The sequence below is a fragment of the Podarcis cretensis genome (genome assembly GCF_951804945.1).
Source record: "Podarcis cretensis genome assembly, chromosome: 1".
Taxonomy (NCBI): domain Eukaryota; kingdom Metazoa; phylum Chordata; class Lepidosauria; order Squamata; family Lacertidae; genus Podarcis; species Podarcis cretensis.
In genome coordinates this window covers 70594320-70613239 of record NC_137170.1, presented here as the reverse complement: position 1 = coordinate 70613239, position 18920 = coordinate 70594320, and the positions used below count along the sequence as shown (strand labels likewise).

General features: G+C 39.1%; 1 protein-coding gene and 1 long non-coding RNA gene across 6 annotated transcripts; one reads left to right on the top strand and one right to left on the bottom strand.

Moving 5' to 3' along the window:
- Positions 1 to 4063: 4063 nt before the first annotated feature.
- On the bottom strand, positions 4064 to 16607 carry RNF141 (ring finger protein 141). The gene is made up of 6 exons (XM_079966967.1): positions 16454 to 16607; positions 14367 to 14569; positions 12944 to 13052; positions 10569 to 10750; positions 6654 to 6761; positions 4064 to 4822 (listed from the first exon to the last, which is right to left on the bottom strand). The coding sequence occupies exons 2-6, from the start codon at positions 14507 to 14509 to the stop codon at positions 4672 to 4674; spliced, it is 693 nt and encodes a 230-aa protein (XP_079823093.1). The 5' UTR covers positions 14510 to 14569; positions 16454 to 16607; the 3' UTR covers positions 4064 to 4671.
- A 30-nt stretch (positions 16608 to 16637) lies between these two features.
- LOC307210893 lies at positions 16638 to 18547 on the top strand. 5 transcript variants are annotated; one of them, XR_013836202.1, is made up of 3 exons: positions 16680 to 16732; positions 17239 to 17300; positions 18147 to 18547. It is a non-coding gene; the product is annotated as an uncharacterized lncRNA (long non-coding RNA). The 5 variants fall into 5 exon arrangements; XR_013836201.1 differs by lacking the exon at positions 17239 to 17300 and having other exon boundaries at positions 16638 to 16732; XR_013836203.1 differs by lacking the exons at positions 16680 to 16732; positions 17239 to 17300 and adding an exon at positions 16746 to 17065.
- Positions 18548 to 18920: the final 373 nt, after the last annotated feature.

The window sequence follows — 18920 nt, the reverse complement described above, 5'->3', positions numbered from 1 at the left end:
CTCTTGTAGTTTCATTAAATCTTTTAAATTGTCCTTCGGTGACTAGCAACATCAGTCATAAATGTTTATGCTGATTTACCATTATGTTTTCTTATGGTGCACTGGCATAGGGTCTGAAACTTATAGAGCAGTCCTATGTATGTCTACTCAGAAGTCCTCTCTCCCTTGGCTGTCCAGCACTGTTCAAATCTGTCAGTCCCTGAAATGTAACCCCCACGTAAATTGCGGGCTTACTGTATTAAGAAATTAAAAGAGTATGTGCAGAAAAGTCAGCATTTAAAACTCCCCTTAAGGCTGCTATACACATGGTCACATGGTGTGTACCAGCTGTGCTAACTAGGAAATTATATAAGATTTCTTAGTTTTGATTAAAGGTTTATGGTTGTTTTACATTCTAGTGAAACAGAATGGCTGCTATGGTACTAAAACAGTGTCACAGCACCTTGTTGCACTGGGGAAGCTATTTACATACCCCTGTCATAAGGCTTGGGTGGAAATGTATGTGATTACTTTAAACAAAGAACTACTAAATATTTTAAAGTATTAGGTTTTGTTCTCCAACGTAAAACACAATCCTGAGCATCTTCTCACAAATCCATGGAGTAGGTTAAGTATAGGGAGAGCTTGTTTTCCCCTTCTCACCTGTTATCTTTAGACTGACATGCCTACTCTGTGCACTAGGTAACTTAAGCAGAAATCCTAAACATGAGTCCTACTGAGCTTAAGCATTTATTCTTGAGTAAGCAGGCCTAAGAATTTGTGGAAAGTTCACACTTTTGAATTATTTTTATGGTTATGGAATGTCCTACCCTTGAACAAGCATTTTGAACAACCAAGGACAAGCATTTGCTTGACAAATCTTCATTATAGCTAGTATACAGTATTAAGCAGATGTTTATGAATTGTTTCCCAGCTGGAACCTCTGTATTATAGAAGGCAAAGATAAACAGGGTCTCAGAACCCTTCCATTGCTAGATTTAATTTTCTAGAAGAGTCAAAATGAAGATTATATTCACTTGTAATCAATAAAAATGGTGGTGAAAGAATGTGACAAATACTACCCTAATTTAACTTTATCCCTGAGGACCTACAGTAACACTTTAGAACTTAAGGAAGCAATCTATCACATCCATAGCCACTTTTGCTGACTTTTTATTTACTACAGCACCTATGTTCCAGTGTAAACCCCTGCATTCAGGGACCTGATGCCTATGAAGACAACTAATTTATTGAAATAAACACAACAGTTTTCTCTATAAGAAACTGTTCTCTTCTGAGGTCTGGCGGCAGGATTTTCAAGTATTGCACAAAGCTGAAGGAGACTGAAGTGTTTATTGCACAATATTCATAACAATATAATACATTGGAAAGTTTAATAACTATTAACACTCTTTATCAAACCCTTAAGAAATATTCACATTAATGCAAAACAGGGAAGTAATGCATGTTTTTCTTGCGCTACACATAATTCAACTTTTGCTGAAATTTCACTGTTTAAAAAAGTCATAGTTCTAAAACTATTCAACATTATTAAATTGACAAATCAAGTTTTCTTCCAATATTGAATTATATTACAGTTTTAAACATAAATGGTGTTTTTGGTGGTAACATATACTGGGTGAAATCCAATGTACAGCAAAGATTTCTTGCTTGCATAATGGACCATTTCTCCCTGTGAGTGCCCTAAATCTGTCTGACTGGTTCTCCCAACTGTGCAGCAGATTTGAGGGCACAAGGGGCAGTGGGGCCCACTGCACGAGCAGAAACCCTTGCACTATTGGGATAGTTTAGCTGATTACTGCTCATCTGTAAGTTCAAGCAGCCTTGTAATTTTGCCATGTGCAGGGTGTCTGTCAAGAGCACATGGCAAAGCTGCTCAGTGATGAACTGCATCTTTCTCCATGGGCTTCGGAGTAAACTCTCATAGCCTTAGACAACTGCCAGTCCTTTTAATACTCAGAGACAGGGACAAAACTACAGTGACATGGAGGCAGAAGAGAGGAACAGTAGTGGCACAGAGGAGTAAAGTGGCCTACATTTTAACAAGATACATTTTACAGTACTTCCACCACTGTGTATACTTATTAATTTAAAATGCTATACATATCACAAAGTTTACACCTATTTACAAGCTTCATTATTAGTGTTAGAATCAAAAGTACCCCTGCATCTTTACATTATAGACTACATACTCATAGCCTTGTTAGCATTTCAAAACAAGCCAGTTTGTTTTTGTAAGTTTAATCATTAACACACCTCCACTTCTACCATGCTTTCTCTTCCCACCTTATTTGAACAATCCATTCTATGGCTTATGTGGTAGAAATGTAGGTATGTTTTGCTACACACACAGCAAGTCACAACAAATCTTTATTTCTGGCTTACTGCTCATGGGGAGGGGGCAGGCAAGTTCACAATTAAAACGTCAACCTATTGTGACATGCAAACCAGGCCAATTTCAAGCTGCTTGAGTCTGGTATGCAAGGCTTTATCTAGGACTCAATGAACTCTATTCAAATTAGTCCTACTTCAAGTACACTCACTGAATATAATGAACCTAAGTTAGCTATGTCCATTAACTTCACTGCATCTACTCTGAGTAGGACTAGCATTGAATATTACCCTAACATTAAAAAAAATCAAGTATAAGTCATATTAACAACAGATAAGATAATCTTCACTAAAGAAGGAAGACTTAAGAGCTTACTAGGTTTAAAACGCTTGCTGTTAAAACATTAGGCACTTCTGCCAATTCCTAATACTTTGGACAAGGGTGGGGGAAATTAACATGATCACTTTTACAATCAACAAAAAAAATCCCCAAACCCTTCACTGTTCACTATGATTTTAAACACATTGAAGTTCATCAATTAGCAGTGAGAACCATTTCCAAGAAAATTATATCAGGATTACAACCTAACACTGGAGGTTCAAAGTCAAAGATGTCACTGAATTCAGTAGTGTAATTTGCTGTCTAATTTCTGATTTTGGCAAGTCATTATAGATGGGGGAAACAACTTGAGCCATATTGTAATTGTCTAGATTGAACTTGATGGCTTCAAACAAGCCAGAAATACCTGTCATATTCTGTATTGCAAAGTTCAGATATATTCTACAACAAGTTTTTAACCAGTATTTTCAACCTGCAAGTAACTTGAAGTATCTGCAAAACTTTACCATAATCTCTAACAGCAGTGTTACAATTCACACATTTCCAGCAATCCCAGGTGTGCAGTAGTAAGGGTAGAGCTTGGCCAAAAGGGTATTGGCAGACATTGCCAATCATGCTGGCTGCAAAACCCCTTTCAAAGTGCCGGGCAAGACAGCATTTGAGAGTGGCTTCTGTGAACATTTTCAGAAGCTCAACTCCAAGTCTTATCTTGCCCTGTTCTTTGAAAGAGGCTTCTGTAGACCCCTATGGGCAAAAATGTCATGACACTGTGACATTAGACAACTGACAGGTGTGCAGCTCCAGCCACTGGCCACCTGCCAAACTCCTGCACAAGGTAGGGGCGTTAACAATCTGGACCACCAGGCTAGAAAGGTTCCCCATCCCTCCTCTAAGCTGTCATTTAAAATTTTCCATAATGCCTCCATACAGAGTTCCTCCAGGATGCTGTTAGAAATGTAAAATGGTTGCTTGCAGCCATCTGCCACTGTAACAAAGTAATCTGAGGGCCCAAAAGAAGATAATCTTCTGAGTGCCACCCTTAAACCTGGATCCAGTCTTGGTACCAATACTCCTGAGAACAAGTAGTACAGGCTTCAGGGTTACAGATTCCATAAGATATTGAAGCAAAACAATTGTGGTCAAAGAACACATTCCTTCTTGTTACAGTAAAGCATATTGCACCTGTAGAAAGGAGTCTAGCACCATCTATTTTCCTCAGATCACCATCTTGGTTTTTTTACGGCTATAATGGTGATTTAACAATGGAAGTCTAGAAAAGCTTGAAAGTCAGATGCTACGTTGTGTGATCAGAAACTTTGGGTCGTCTGTGATCAGCAAAGGTATGAACACATTTATTCCTGAATGCAAGCAGCTCTGACTTGGTGAACCAGGGAAGTTATTTGACGTTGACTAGACAACTCATTCTCCCTGAACAAGAATGCAAAAGCCTTTTTTCAAAATTGTGTGCCATCAGAAAATTTTGTCTCAAAACAACATGCTACAATTAGTGGTGATTTAAGGAAGCATTTGTCAATACTAAGCAAGCCACAAGGGGCCAGTAGACGTTACTGAAATGTAAATGTGGGACAAAATCCTGTTCATGTAAGCAGGCAGGCATGAGCATACACACATACTTGCATAAAGAAGGATTGCTTCTGAGGGTTAGAACAGCAGGCCCTCAGCAACTTCCGACATTCTTCTGGACCATCTATAATGAAATTCAGTTTCAACAAATGATCACAGCAGAGCTTATACTAGAACTCAAATATTAGCTATTCCAGTGTCTCATAGAAAGTCAGAAAACTCTTAACGTATCCTTCTGCAGGTGCTACGTGCAGAGAGATTATTGATGAGCATTTAAAAATATAAACGTGTACAACTGGCTCATAGACAAATGGTCACTTTTAAAGACCTACGACTTTTATAGAAAGCAATACAATGAGGAAATGAAACAATAAATGAAATCTTTTAAGATTTCAAGGCAATGGGCTTTGTTCCTGTCAGGGTCTGTGAGGCTGGCCTGCCTCATCTACCATGTTGAGTATGTAGGTAGCAATATCTTCTTCTGTAGGTGCATCTGATACCACCCAAGAATCATTGGCTGCAGTCACCTGCAGACGACATATAGGGCAATTCCTGTGGTGACCACTCCTGTGTAACAAGCCAGAAGAAAAAAGTCAGTATCACACAGTTTAAGAAGTATTAATAATACCCATTGCTACCTTTGCTTATAAGATAGAATGGAATATTACAGGCACGACTAGAGAAGATTTACTGCAGTATGTTAGAACTACCATAGAAGAGAAATATCCAAACAATCCTCAATACATGACTAGCATGCCTTTTCTTGAAATCCACCAAGGAACAGTACCCCTATAACTGATTATATTCTGTTGCTTTTATCATTGGGAATTTCCCCAAATAGGATCTTCTCCAATTATTAATCCAAAGCCAACCTTTCTGAAATTTAAAACCATTGCTTTTTCTATAATCAGTGCTTAGGGTACACAAAGTCAATCTATACACCCTTAACTTCCTTTTTTCCTGTCCCCCCCTCCCTTTTCCTCTTATGACCTCCCTTCGAAATCTTTCAATTCAAAGGGCAGCACTGTGGATTCTTCCCAATTTGTGAACATCCTGAAGCTGTTGTGTCAAAACTGAACAATGTTCTTGCAGGAGGTATTTAGCAATGTCAGGTAGACTGGTAACATCCCCTTCCAGAGTCAAATAAAAAAAATCCCTGGTAAAACAACAGAGTGCTGTGGTATGAAAGAATAATGCTGTTTAATGTTCATCTTGGAAATCACTAATGCCCAAATGTTAACAGAGTTCCGTGAATGTTTTTATTAAAATTTATTCCAATAGGGCCCTCTAGAGATTCCTGAGATTCCATTCAGTTTTCAAATGGAACTGGCAGCCCTGTTTATCTTCGTAATCTAGACAGACTAGAACATGAGACTTTAGTTATTAAAAAAGGCACAAGATTTTAGGCTTTAAATCCTGAAACCAGATTACATAAACCATTTTGTCCAGCTGACTATTTGCTCAAGCCTAGTTTGGAATAGAGTCAAGTTGAATCTGCTTTGCACCACAGGTGGCTGCTACCCTAAGAAGCTATCTTCCCTGCTGCAATTCTATTAAAGACATATCATTTATTGGATACTTAGAAGCTGTTTCCTACACAAAGCACCATTAGTTAAAGGTATATGAGTATAATGTGCTGTAATAATTTCAAAGGGTTGTATTCAATCTTAGTCATACTCAAAAGTATGAAATGAATGAACATGACTAACTTAATTTCAATGGGTCTATTCTGAGTAGAGTTTATACAGATACAAACCACAGTTCAAAATACCTTCAAGCCTTCATTTTTAAGGTTCTGAAGTAACTCCATACTCAAAACAGAGCAAAAGCTCCATTTTGAAACAGTTTCTCCGTCATCTGAACACTGTCAACATTGGGTGGGAGTCAAAACTGTGCAAATGCACAAACTGACAATGCACACATTTCTGCTCTGCCCTTCCCCCGTGCACTGGTCTGATTGTAGGGGCACAGCTCCATCGTGTAATTAGGACTCATGCTGGCTTTAGCTAGTGCAACTGTTTAGTTGAATTCAGTCCTTTGTTTTAAATATATATATGCAGACTGATGCTGACATGAACAGCAATTTGATTTGAGATTACATTAGCAACTTGCCAGGCATTTGTCCTGATGGTTTTATATTTTAAGAGATTAAGCAGGGAATGCCCATCAATGGAACACATTTTCTTTACAAAATCCAGTTCGCTTGTTGCTCCCACATAACACATTCCTTACCTCATGCTATCTACCAAAATCAATGGTTTCTATTCTTGTTGTTACAAGACAAAGCTAGTGATGTGTTATTTCAGTGCTTTTCGGCAAATTTATTCTAGGGAAACTGGTCAAATTTCGCAGAACGCCTCACAAAATAATGCAATCAGAGCCTGTGTCACAAACTTACCATTTATCAATGCATTTCTGACAAAAGCTGTGAGCACATGGCAAGATCAGATCAGCTCGTCCGTCCATGCAGATGCAACATTCTTCCTCATCAGTCAGCTGTTTCACCCTACAATACAGATAAAACTATTATTCCCAATCATAGCAATTAGAAGTGGAATAAATTTATATTTTGGCATTGCTCAGCATGTTTCTTCTGTATAAACTTTTATTTTTGTTGTGCATGTTTGTATTTCATAATATGATGTCCAGCTCATGGGTGGCTATGCCACGTAATATCTATTGCATTACATTTAGGTTTTCTAGCCTATCTCAAGTGGTCTGATCCAGCAATCTCCTGTTGCATGCAAATGGAACCTCTCTGCATACAAAACAGCTGCTCTCTACAAACAAATCTCATATAAAACCAATACATATAAAACCACTAGCTTCCGGAGCACAATTATAGAGAAGAGAACTTTCTCAAAGGGAGGTATATCCCACGCTCCTCTTTAATGGCCTTCCATAAACTATCCAAACCAATTTTTGTAAATGCAGCTTTTGGCTTCTAGATAGTTGTTTCACTGAAATAGTTTTATGTTTCTGCTTGTTTGGAATAATCTTTATTGCTGATACATTGTTATTGCTTTTCTACAGTTGTTTTTAGTTTTAATGTTTTTTTATAACTGATGTTATATGGTTTTGTTATATGGTTTGATTTTGCAGTTAGTCGCGTTGAGCAAGGTACCAATGTTTTAAATAAATAATAAATCAGCATAATATATGCTGAGTGTTAAAAATCAGAGCATATTGCCCAGAAAGGGTGGCTTCAATGCTTCTCCACATTTGTAAGTGGGCACAATTCATGTGGGCTAGCCACCTTTGATCTTTGTGCATTTCTGCATATATACATGCATGGCTATTGGTTCTACTTCATCTGAACACAGGAAAATGTGTTCTGTGTCTGGTTCCAGCAGCTTCCAGGCAGAGCATTTTCAGGCCTGTCTTTCTGGATTGGGGACAAAATGTTTGCAAGATGCAAGTTGGCCAAAGCACTCCCATTAAACAGTATTAGTACTAGCAGTAATATGCATCATTTAAATGCAGAGACAGATAAAATCATAATTCTCCCCACTAAGAGTAAAGAGAATGTCTAGACAACTGTCAATGCTGGGGTTTGCTTCACTACTGGTATAGTTTTGTTGTTGCAGCTCTGAACACAAAATAAAGCTAACGTGTGCATGAAAACACAGGACAAACAGCATTATTATAATATGCACACAAGATCATATTATGATATTCCACTGCCCAGAAGAAAACATTTTCCTACAGCAGTCAAGTTCTTGGCACCCTATTTTTGGTACATGAGATCAAGAAATTCATTTTAGGTCCTTGAATCTATTCCCACTTCTTCTGTACTCTGTATTTATTTTTCTATGATCACATGTCAACTGCTGTTTTCCATTTGAATATTTGATCTAAATATCAGGTATTTTTCATCCCCTAAGATATTTCTGTACACAAAATTCACAGCCACTAAAATAAATCACTGTTGCAGAAATGTGCACCCAGGGTTCAAATCAATACTATATTTTCATATTTTCCATTGTTGAGGAATTTTATCTATGTAGCAATTCTCTTCTCAAAACAAGAATCCCTCTATATTGCTCCTAATTAAAATGATGTTTTATTTACATTTGCCATAAGCACCACTGGGCATTAAAACTACCTTGAACGGCTTGCCATCCCTCAGGACTAGCAAACACTCATCACTTTGAATATCTAAAACAAAATAGGCACAGATTCCAGTAACTTGCTGTCCACTCGTTAGAAAACAGGCTACCATTTATGAACCAGTTCCCCAAGTCTTCTGGGTTTAAGTTGAAGACCTACCTAAGAAGCAACTTTTACATGCCCAAAAACATCAACAGCCACAAAGAACAGTTCTGACTGTTGCTCAGATTTAAATAAATTTTCTTCAAGTTAGATTAAGAATGCAATGCGCAGCACTATCCTTGCTACTACTAAAAGTTAAGGTGTAATCCTAGGGCACCCTGGAGAACGTAAGATGATGCGGCCTTCCCTCTCCACAAAGCTCAAGGATTAGTTCCTTGTTCTATACTGGTGGACAACTATGGCATTCAAAGAGACTGCTTTATTCTGAACACCATTCAATGAACAAAAGAAACCACCCATATCACATCAAACAAACGTGAGAGTTGAAGCAAGAGGAAGTAACAGAATACATGTCTCAAGGAATATGGATTGAAGAATGATTCCTAGGAACATAGAAAGCTGCCTTATCCTGACTCAGACCATTAGTTCATGACAGTGGTTCTCAAGAATTTCAGGAAGGGGTCCTCCCTGGGTTCTGGCTGGAGATGCTGGGGATTGAGCCTGTGACTTGTTGCATTCAAGGCAAGCCCTCTAACACCAAGATACAACCCATCCCCTTCCCAGAATATTTCAGTAAACCTAAGATTCATGTGGGCCTATCACTATATGACACTGTTCACTGAAACCAGACCAGGGGTAGCAAGAATAGTGTTCACCACAGCATGCCAGCCCCAGTTAGCATGGACAACAGTCAGGGATGATGGGAGCTGAAGTTCAATAAGATCAGGAGGGTGCCACATTGGCCACCCCTATGTATAAAATAGGGAGGGGGGAAGTGTTTCAAAAATAGAGTCAGGGAGATAGCCAGATGTTGGAAAACCAGTGATAGGCTGAACATTGATTCTTGGTATAACAGAGTGATGGGCTGAACATTGATTCATGGTATAACAGAGTATGGTCAATAGCATTGGCTGAGAAACGAACATGTCAGGTGGTCAGGTGAGAGCGGCAAAGGGCAAACACAATCCATATTCCTTTTATAACATATGGCAAATGTTTATTGAATACATAAATTGTTCAGACTGTGGCAGGAATCCACTCAGCACTCATGGGAAAATGTGGTGTGATCTCTTAATCAAATTAAACTTTAACACATAGCATAATAAAAGTATGTAATTTTATCAGGACAAGTTACTTGTTGTTTACTGCTGTAACAATTGTTTTATCAAAATTTATCTTCTGTACCATGAAAGTAAAAAAACAGTATTATGCCAGAGAGTTATTAAGGCCATAGGTAGCCTAGTGCTTCCATTTTACTCAAGCCATTGCATTTTGTTTCCAAACAAACACCTTAGATCATCATAAGTCTGCAACCTACTGCTGTTTAAAGCACTGCTTCATACATATTTGAAAAGGAAAAGATTCTGTAATGCCATGTGAAGTAAAAAGTAATTCTGCTCTTTATAGGTAAGAAGCATAGACACACTGCTGCCAATGTATTTGTATTTGTAGTTGTACTCGTCTTTAACAGGAAATATAAGAACAATATGCAACCTGTTCAAGGTAGCATGTGTGCATTTGTTCAAGAGTTCACCTTCAGTAAAAGTGGAAACAGATCATATCCGGAGAAAGACTATGCTTCAAGCAATGTTTCAAAAAGAATAGCCAGTTTACATGGCAAATAGATTTGCTTCTGTTGCAAAACAGATGATTTTCATTATACAAGCTCTTTGCAGGAAGAACATGTCTCTTTCTCAAGATTATATACAATATTTGAAACAGGCTCCCAAGTGCTCATTCAGTGCAGGTGTTTTGCAGTTCAAGGCAACCCTTGCTTAAGCAGTACCAACCTACCAATGTATTATTTGCATACAGCTCGAAACAGAAGTTTGTAACTGTAATAGTTAGTTAGATGTACTGTCATCCAAGTTGAGATGAAAGACTTACTAGCATAATCATTAAACTTTTATTCTATGCAAAATATTCATATATATATATATGTGTGTGTGTGTGTGTGTGTGTTTGAATATGTATACATGAGCTGAAGAGATTTGTGTGCTCAACTTCAAACATAAATGGATCTCTTAGAATACTGAGATACCTTCCCATCAAAATGCTGGCCTGACAAGATGCAACAGATGACAGATCCTCGGCAGCTCCTTCTGAGGCAATGTTCTGCGAAAGAACACTTGCTGCTTGACTCGTGACATCTTTATAAAGCTGCATGAACTGATATAAGTTCATGATTCTTGATGCTTCGACAACACCACTTGTCTTGTTTATCTAAACATACAGAAAGGAGTCTTACCATTTTTGCTACAACACCTCACTATCTGTGCTCAGCATTCTTTGTTTATAAACATACACACTCCAACTAGGACATAAACAGAGAGTTCGAAGATGGTACAAAGATCAGAGATTTCTCACACTGTGGGTGGCTTAAGAATGCTCACAATGACCCTGTCATTTGAAAGGCCATCCATATAGTTTCCCTTTTGGTGACTTGGATGAATGACTGTAAAGGTTGCATTAAACAACAACACCGAGACTTTAAAAGTAGTTACTTATGGGACCAAAGTCCAACCAAAATATATTGAGTTCTCAATATATTTTGAGATGAATCAGAGAATTAACAACTTTCACATACTTACAGAGATGTGACTCCTGGGGGTGGGGTGGGGAGAATCTGGATACCTTTTTTCTTAACCCTCTCCGCCCCACCACCGTAGTTTTTTTTGTTTTTGAAATGTTTTATTTAGGGGGTTGGCGAGACAGCGAAAAGTGAAATGCACCCCCCCAACTGACCTAGGGCCATTTCCCCTCCCCACGTGACGCCACTGCCACTGCCTCTTCCTCCTTCCCTTTCAGGCTCAGGATTTTGCCACCTTTCGAGATAGTAAGATTCATACTGTTCGTACTGGTTTTGCTGTTTCTGTTCCTTTGCTATGGTGGTTTTATGGGCTCCTTCCCCTTTCCTTAGTCTTTCAGCTGTTTCATCTTCTGTAGAGGAGCTGTCCAGTGTGCTGGACTCTTCCAATCCTGCTACATGTCCTCTTCATCTGGTTCCATCTTGTCTTCTGACTACTATGTCTCTTTCTTCTGGCTCATTCACTCTAATATACAAACATGCTACAGCTTCTCCTATTCTTAAAAAAATAATCTACTGATTCTTCTCTTTCTAGTTATTGTCCCATCTCTTTGCTGCCTTTTGCTTCTAAACTCTTGGAGTGTGTTGTCTATTCTTGCTGTCTGGGTTTTCTTTATTTTAGTTTGACCCTTGATTTTATTCTCTATTCTACTGAGATGACTTATGAAGCATACTAATGACATTCTTGTTGCCAAATCAAAGGGTTTACGTTCCATCTTTATTCTTCTTGATTTTTCTGTGGCGTTTGACATGGTTGATTGTACTCTTTTACTGGGTTCCCTTAATGACCTTGGATTTTGTGATGCTGCTCTACTGATTTTATTGTATTGTTTATATTGTTTTAGATCGTATGAGCCCCACCCCCAGTAAAATTTCTTATCTTAAATGTGTTCAGAGCCATGTACGTAGATTGTGCTATATAAGCAAATGTTAATAATAATAATAATAATAATAATAATAATAATAATAATATAATTCAGGTATTTGGCCAAGGAATGTAATAAGGGATTCTGCCAAGCATATCCCTCCCGCAAACAAGGCCTTTGCACAACACAGCCTCTGATGCCTATTGCTTCTTATCCACTTAAGATTTCTCCATCTTCTGCAGCATGTGAAAGAAACTGATCTGTTTGGAAACACTCACATCAAATCAAGAAATACATTGACATGTGAAAGGGTAGAAACTTGTAGCAGCCATGGCAAACTTTCAGTTTTTAGAAATCCATGATAAATAGGATGACAAATATGAAGAAACAGAAACTGACAGGGAAGGCTTAGAAAAAGAGACCGATTAAATTTCATGTACTGTTCGTTTGAATTTTGTTCCCCTTCACCTCTTTTTATCAACTCTTTTTATGTTTGCCTGATACTATTGAGGACTGGAGAAGACATAATAATTTTCTGAATATGTAATAATTTGTTTTAATATAATGATGGTTTCTGGGTTTGTTTTTTGCCACCTCCTCCTAAGCTGGCAGAACCAAAGAGATACTAGATTCCTTACAGTTCAGCAGTTTGTAACTCCATTTGTAACAAAAACTTTAAAAATAAATTCAATTTGCAATTATTGTCTGAATAAACAATGCTTTTAATATACCCAGCATTATAATTCTATGGGAAACCAAGTTATACATGACACATTTTATGTTCCTAAAGTAACAAAGTGACTTTTGATATGTAAAGAGCACTTTAAAAAACAAGTATTGAAAAATAAATAAATTCAATTTTCCAAACATATCTGTTCTACCCCCACCAAAGATATAGGAGAAATGTCCCCCCCCCCCCCCAGCATCAACATTCACAGAAATTTTACTATTCTACAAACTTACCTTAGTACACACTACTCGAACAGCTACCTTCCAGAGAGCAGTGGAGTCTGAACCTGGCTGTACTTCAAATAACAAGTGCTTGTCCTGGCCAGAACCCAACTTGGCAGTTCTGAAATTATTTAACATCCATTTATTTCACAGTATAAAATAGATTTGTAAAGCACAATTCAATCTAGATTAGAAACGAGAACAGCCAATATTCTACACTTTAATCTAGAGATCCAATTCTAGTACATACACAAGAAACAGACATCCTCGAGGATGTACAACTACCAACTATATTTTAATACACAATAAAATGACGATGTAGCTTTCATAAATCTCCCTCAGCTTGGGATTCCTAAAATAACACATTACCCATGTCTCCTATCTCTCATCCTCATCTGTGCCCTACAGAGGGCATATATTTTAATGCAATTAAAGAATATGAATATATGGAGCTACCTTACAGATTATTGGTCCATAAATAGCAACACCCTAGTGATCCCGGGCCCTAAGGAAGTTAGATTGGCTTCAACCAGAGCCAGGGCCCTGCAGGATCTGATTTCTTTCCGCAGGGCCTGTAAGACAGAGTTGTTCCGCCTGGCCTTTGGCTTGGAGCCAATTTGATTCCCTCCCTCTCTTTCTTTTTTCCTTTCCTTCTCCTCCTGCGATGAGGCTACATTTTAATATTTTAATGTTTCAATATTTTAATGTTGTATTTTAATTTTGTTTTTAAGTTGTAATCATTCAACTTGTTTTTATTATTGCTTGTAAGCCCCTCCTGGGGAGGGCAGGGTATAAATAAAAATTATTATTATTATTATTATTAACCCAGTACTGTTAACTGTGATGGCAGCTGCATATATACTACCTTGCCAAAGAAATTAGTTCTTCTTCCCCCTACACATATGCTGGCTAAAAAACTTTATGAACATACACTTCATAAGGTAGGTTGTAGCCAACACTAACTTATACCACTACATTAATGTTAGATGCCACAATGCTTTCCCTCTCTGCAACATACTAAAATGGCTATCCATGTGGAATTTTATAAACATGCACATTTCAACATTAATGTAAACTGCTAGACTATATTTTACTAATCTACAATCAAAGAGACAGAACACCTAGTACTTTAATAAAGTTTCTTATCTAGCACTGAATAGAACATCTGATGTATATCTTTCATTAGGTTTCCCAGCACCACCAGAAACAGCTAACACATTCATTTTGGAATACAGGCAACTCCCCATTTGTGCAGGGGTTGCATTTTGGGTCATTGCACATGTTGGTCATTCCACAGCCAAAAATGGCACATGTGTGGGTGGTCAGGCATGTTCCAAATATGTGCAAACAATGAGTTGCCTGTAGTATTAAGGAGGATGTTCTTTCAAATACTGAGTCATCTTAAATGCAAAAGAATAAACTGAAAAAGCCTTACGTGTCATTCATTTCAGCTACTCTCCCCAAAAATTCTTCATATGTCAAGAAACCACTTTCTCGAACCAGGGATACATGTTTGACTACTTTTTCTGGCAGCTTATTAATAGCAGAGTGTGTCTGGCTTGAGAGCTGCTGGCCCATGATGATGTTCTTTAGCTCAGATTCCAAGAAGAAAGGCAGATCCACTTATTTGGAGAGTTTCTGATAAACAAATTTAAAAACGTTGTACTGTATTAGTATGAAATCATCAACATTGGATGAAATAATCAAGATTGTGCTTTTCTTTTACTTTTAATAAATTGGTAACAGCTATGCACCAAGATCTGTACAGATACCATGACCAAAATTGCACAACCACAAGCACTATTGTAACAAGAAGGCAAATGTACTTAGTCCCCTGTGAATATACTTACTATGTGAACAGAAACTGTAATACACAAAATGCAATTACAGTCAACCACAATGCATCTGCTATATTAAAACCTTGTAGACCAAAGTGCAGCACCTGCTCATGAATTGCTTAGCTATTCATGTTAAGCCATCCAGAAAATAACAGGGTACAGCAAGTTTTAATAAACTGTTAATCGGAAGAGCATCTAAAAGGTTGAACATGGAACACACTTCCTAAATTATACATGTGGTTTAGAAACTACTATAATTTAAGCTGCAATTTGCCATGTTAGTTTTAAATATATGTATTTAAAATAAGGACTTACTAACATGTACTTTAAGGACTGAGAAATAGTAGTTTAGCTTACAAATTATTTTAATAACTGCCAAATAGTAAATAGACCAAATGCTTTAATTTCCTAAAACAGATACGCAGGGATACAACAGACTCCTAGGAATACAACGGAAAATCATAATGAGAATGCTAGATGTAAGCACTGCAAGACCACGGCACACTCTGTAAAAGTCTTATTTACTTTGCAGTTCATTTTTTGCAAGCTTCTAGAAGTTATATATAGAATAACTGAGATTCATGAGCAACCAAATATCACATGCTCATAATAAATCCGAGGCAAAACTTTTTTTTACCTAACAAAAGTAAAAGGATATCACATCCTATGTACCTATTTTTTACACAAAAACAAGCAGAAAGAAGTTCCTTAAAACAAATGTTTCAACCATTCGCTAACCTGTAATTCTAGAAAAAGGCAATCCTCTCCTCACTATTTCACCACAGTGAGCATGTAAAGAAAAGCATGTTTGATATATCTATTATCAAACTGATATTTTGTTAAAAACAAGTAATTACAACACTCTTTTTTTTGGGGGGGGGGGACCCAAGAGGTGGCTGAACAGTTATACCAACCCCAGCCTCCTCCTAGGTTGACATCACAGGAGAATCCAGCACTTCAAAATAATATGGGACACAAGTGTTTTTGTAAACCGCTTTGAGGTTGTTTGTGTGTCTGTGCGCTTTTTTTTTTTTTTACACAACAAAGCGGTATACATATATATTTGACGAAACAGATAAACAAGCGGCTCAAAGTCCTTTCGAGGTTGGAACGTGCTTGGGTTTTCTGACCCTCGCTTTAGCACAAGAGGTACCGCGAACGGGTATCTGTTGTTGTCAGCCACTTAGGCCCCACAGAGCAGGGCAACAGCTTTACTTTCCAAACTCGGTTTTGAAACGGAGCGTGCTCGTGAGAAAGAGGAGGAGAATCGGAAGAAACGGCCCCAAATCAACAAGAAACCGCACAGAGCGGCAGGGCAGCCGGACCCCTGGCGGGGCTGGGCACCTGCCAAGCTGCGCTCTGGGCTCGGAGCGAAAGGCAGCCCCGCCGCGCCCTCCTTCTCCTCTCCGAGGTCCCAGAGCTCGCCACACCCACCCCGAGACCCTCGAGGAGAAGCACCGCCGCCACGACGCCGTCTCCTCCCTGCCCGCTCGCGGCCCGAGGCGCCCAAACGCTGCCGGAGGGAAGCGGAGACGGGCGCTCCCGGGCCTCCCAACGCCCGAGGGCGGGGTTTCCTCAGTTCCCGAGCCCGCGAAACGAGGCTTCTGGGCTGGGGCGGCGGGTGGGAAGGGCGGCTCGGGGCGCTCTATCCGCAGCCAAGAAACGGAGGGAGCTCGAGCCTCACCCGCAGCGCCTCGGCATCCTGCTGCTGGTCGCGGGCACCGCCTCCCTCCGGGCGCAGAGGAGGCCTCACTCCTCTTCTTCTTCTTCTTCGCGGTTACAACTAGGCGAGCGACGCGAAAGCTCGACATATGGGCCAAACCGGCTCCCGTCGCGTTCGGCTTACGTATCCTCGCGCTCCCCTCGCCCGCGCCCTCCGCCTGCAGTTGGTTTTTCTGGTTGCTAGGAGACGGACAGAAGCTGCCCTCGTGAGAATTCCTGTTGGGGTTCTCTTCCTGGGCGTGTTAGTATCCCGACTCTGGTTATAAAAGGGTTGACACGCTCCTTTTCTTCTCTCCAGTTCTAGTGAGGCAGCTCGCGCTTCGTCATCCCTTCCAACTCTTACAGTTTTGCGATTCTATATCGCCTTTTTGCCAAGGCATCCAAAGCGGGCTACAGTTTTACAATCCCGCTTGGTTATACCGGTAATTCTCCCACCCACTCACCAGCCGATAAGAATAAAACTCATGCAGCCCTCTCCCCCAGCCCTTATTCTTCCTTCTCACAAGGGATAATAATTTCCACCGGAGAGCTTTAGTGGCCACACTGCCAACAATTAATGTGCTTGAAATAATAAGTAAATAAACAATAATATTAATAATACACAAACCCTTTCCATGGATGTAGCCAGGATTTATTTTAGGGGGCACAGGCTTTCTGTAAAGGGGGGGGGGCAGAACTGAGTTACCTGCAACGCAATTGGACAATTAAGTTTATTTATTTATTTGCTTGCTTGCTTTTTTGCTTTAGGGGGGCAGCTGCTCCCCTGGCTACGCCCATGGCCCTTTCTAAATCCATGGCAAAAAAGCTGGGTGAGTCTTGTTTGCTTGTAGAGGAAGAGAAACAGGATCAAAGGCTGAAATTTTATACTGTGCTTAGTGAGATCGGGAATAAGTCCCAATCAACAGGGCAGGCCTCTGCAGAAATGTATAGGATTGCATGGCAAATAATTTATAACATGGATTTCACATTCGAAAATGCACTTAAAATTTGCTCATTGAAAACCTAATCCCCCCCCCCCCCCTATTGTTGGGACAAGAGCTATGTTGGAACTGACTGCCTACCTGCACACCACAGAATCTTTTCTCAAAATTTGGCATTTTGCTACTGCAACCACTCTTGGGAACGAGTCTGTGTTCCCATCATGTCCACCAGGATCCTCAGTAATTTTCAAGTGGTCCATGGAGAAAAGTTTGGGAACCACTACTAAAAAGGACTAAACAGAGGTTTTTTAAAAATAACATGCTGGATCAATTACATTAGTAGTTTTAAAATTTCTTACCTTCATGAACCCTTTCCACATGGACTTGTTTGCTGCAAACCCCCTACATGTTAAGAACTGGGGGGCATTCTAAGTGCACATTCAGTTCATGCAAGGCTGGGCCTTACCACATGCGATTTGGACTGGTAGATTACTCCCTGCGGCTGCATGAAACAGACATTCAGCAGTGATGGACAATCCACAGTACAAAAAATCCTGATAAACAAGGAATCCCTGGCAACACACTGAGAAAATTAATAATGAGCATGGGTAATAGTCTCTTGAAGAACTGATTGTGGCCATTGGTGTACTAAATGGTCTGTTAAAGTTATATTCAAGAAAACTATTTGCAACAAAACCTGGTTTAATATTTTCGTCTCTTGCATATTTCCTGCAGGAAGTACATAGTCAATTCTCCCCCTTTCCATAAAGGTCAACAAACATCTGGAGATCAAGTGTGGGAATCCTACATATGTTATTGAAGAATGGCAGCTTGTCAGTTTCTATTGAATGGAACCCATCATTCTTTGTGTAACTGTTTTCAGGTATTTCCTGCAAGGGTTCATTTCCAAGAGGTAGAGTAAATCAGATTTCAACAGATAATTTATTTGTCTTTTAGGTGGACGTGTGTGCTTCAGTGATGCTTTGTTATGTTAAGAACTGTGTTATTCATTGAACTTTGACTACTGATTCAGGCTTGGCACAAGTGTTGTGTAACAGAGTTATTCAGGATGCTAAAAACATAGCTCTGTAGTAGGATTCCTCTCGTATATGAAATGAAGTGGAACTTGGATCTTATCCATTGTGTTTACTTGTCAATTTCTTTCCTATGTGTTATTCTAGCCCACATCCAAAATCAATTCAATATGCATTGCCCATCTTGAGAAGTAAAATTTACTAGGTATTCCCACTGAACCTTCTTGGATTTACTTACTTCTTGTTGTTTAGTCGTTTAGTCATGTCTGACTCTTTGTGACCCCATTTACTTACTTACTTTGGTGTAAATATAGTTAGACTCCTATAAGTATCAATGGTATGTTCGAAATGCCACCATTAAACAATTTACTATGGCCTGACATATGCACTTTGAGTTTAACTAATGGCAAGAAAAGCCAATTTTGTATGCTTTTTTGGTTTGTAGATGATCTCCATACAACATTACAAAAATTAT

Coding starts and splice junctions, on each gene's coding strand:
- RNF141 (XM_079966967.1), bottom strand. CDS start 14,509: ATGGGCCAGCAGCTCTCAAGCCAGACACACTCTGCTATTAATAAGCTG. Junction 13,053..14,366: donor GTAGCTGAAATGAATGACAC/GTAAGGCTTTTT, acceptor AAATAATTTCAG/AACTGCCAAGTTGGGTTCTG. Junction 10,751..12,943: donor TTCGAGTAGTGTGTACTAAG/GTAAGTTTGTAG, acceptor CTGTATGTTTAG/ATAAACAAGACAAGTGGTGT.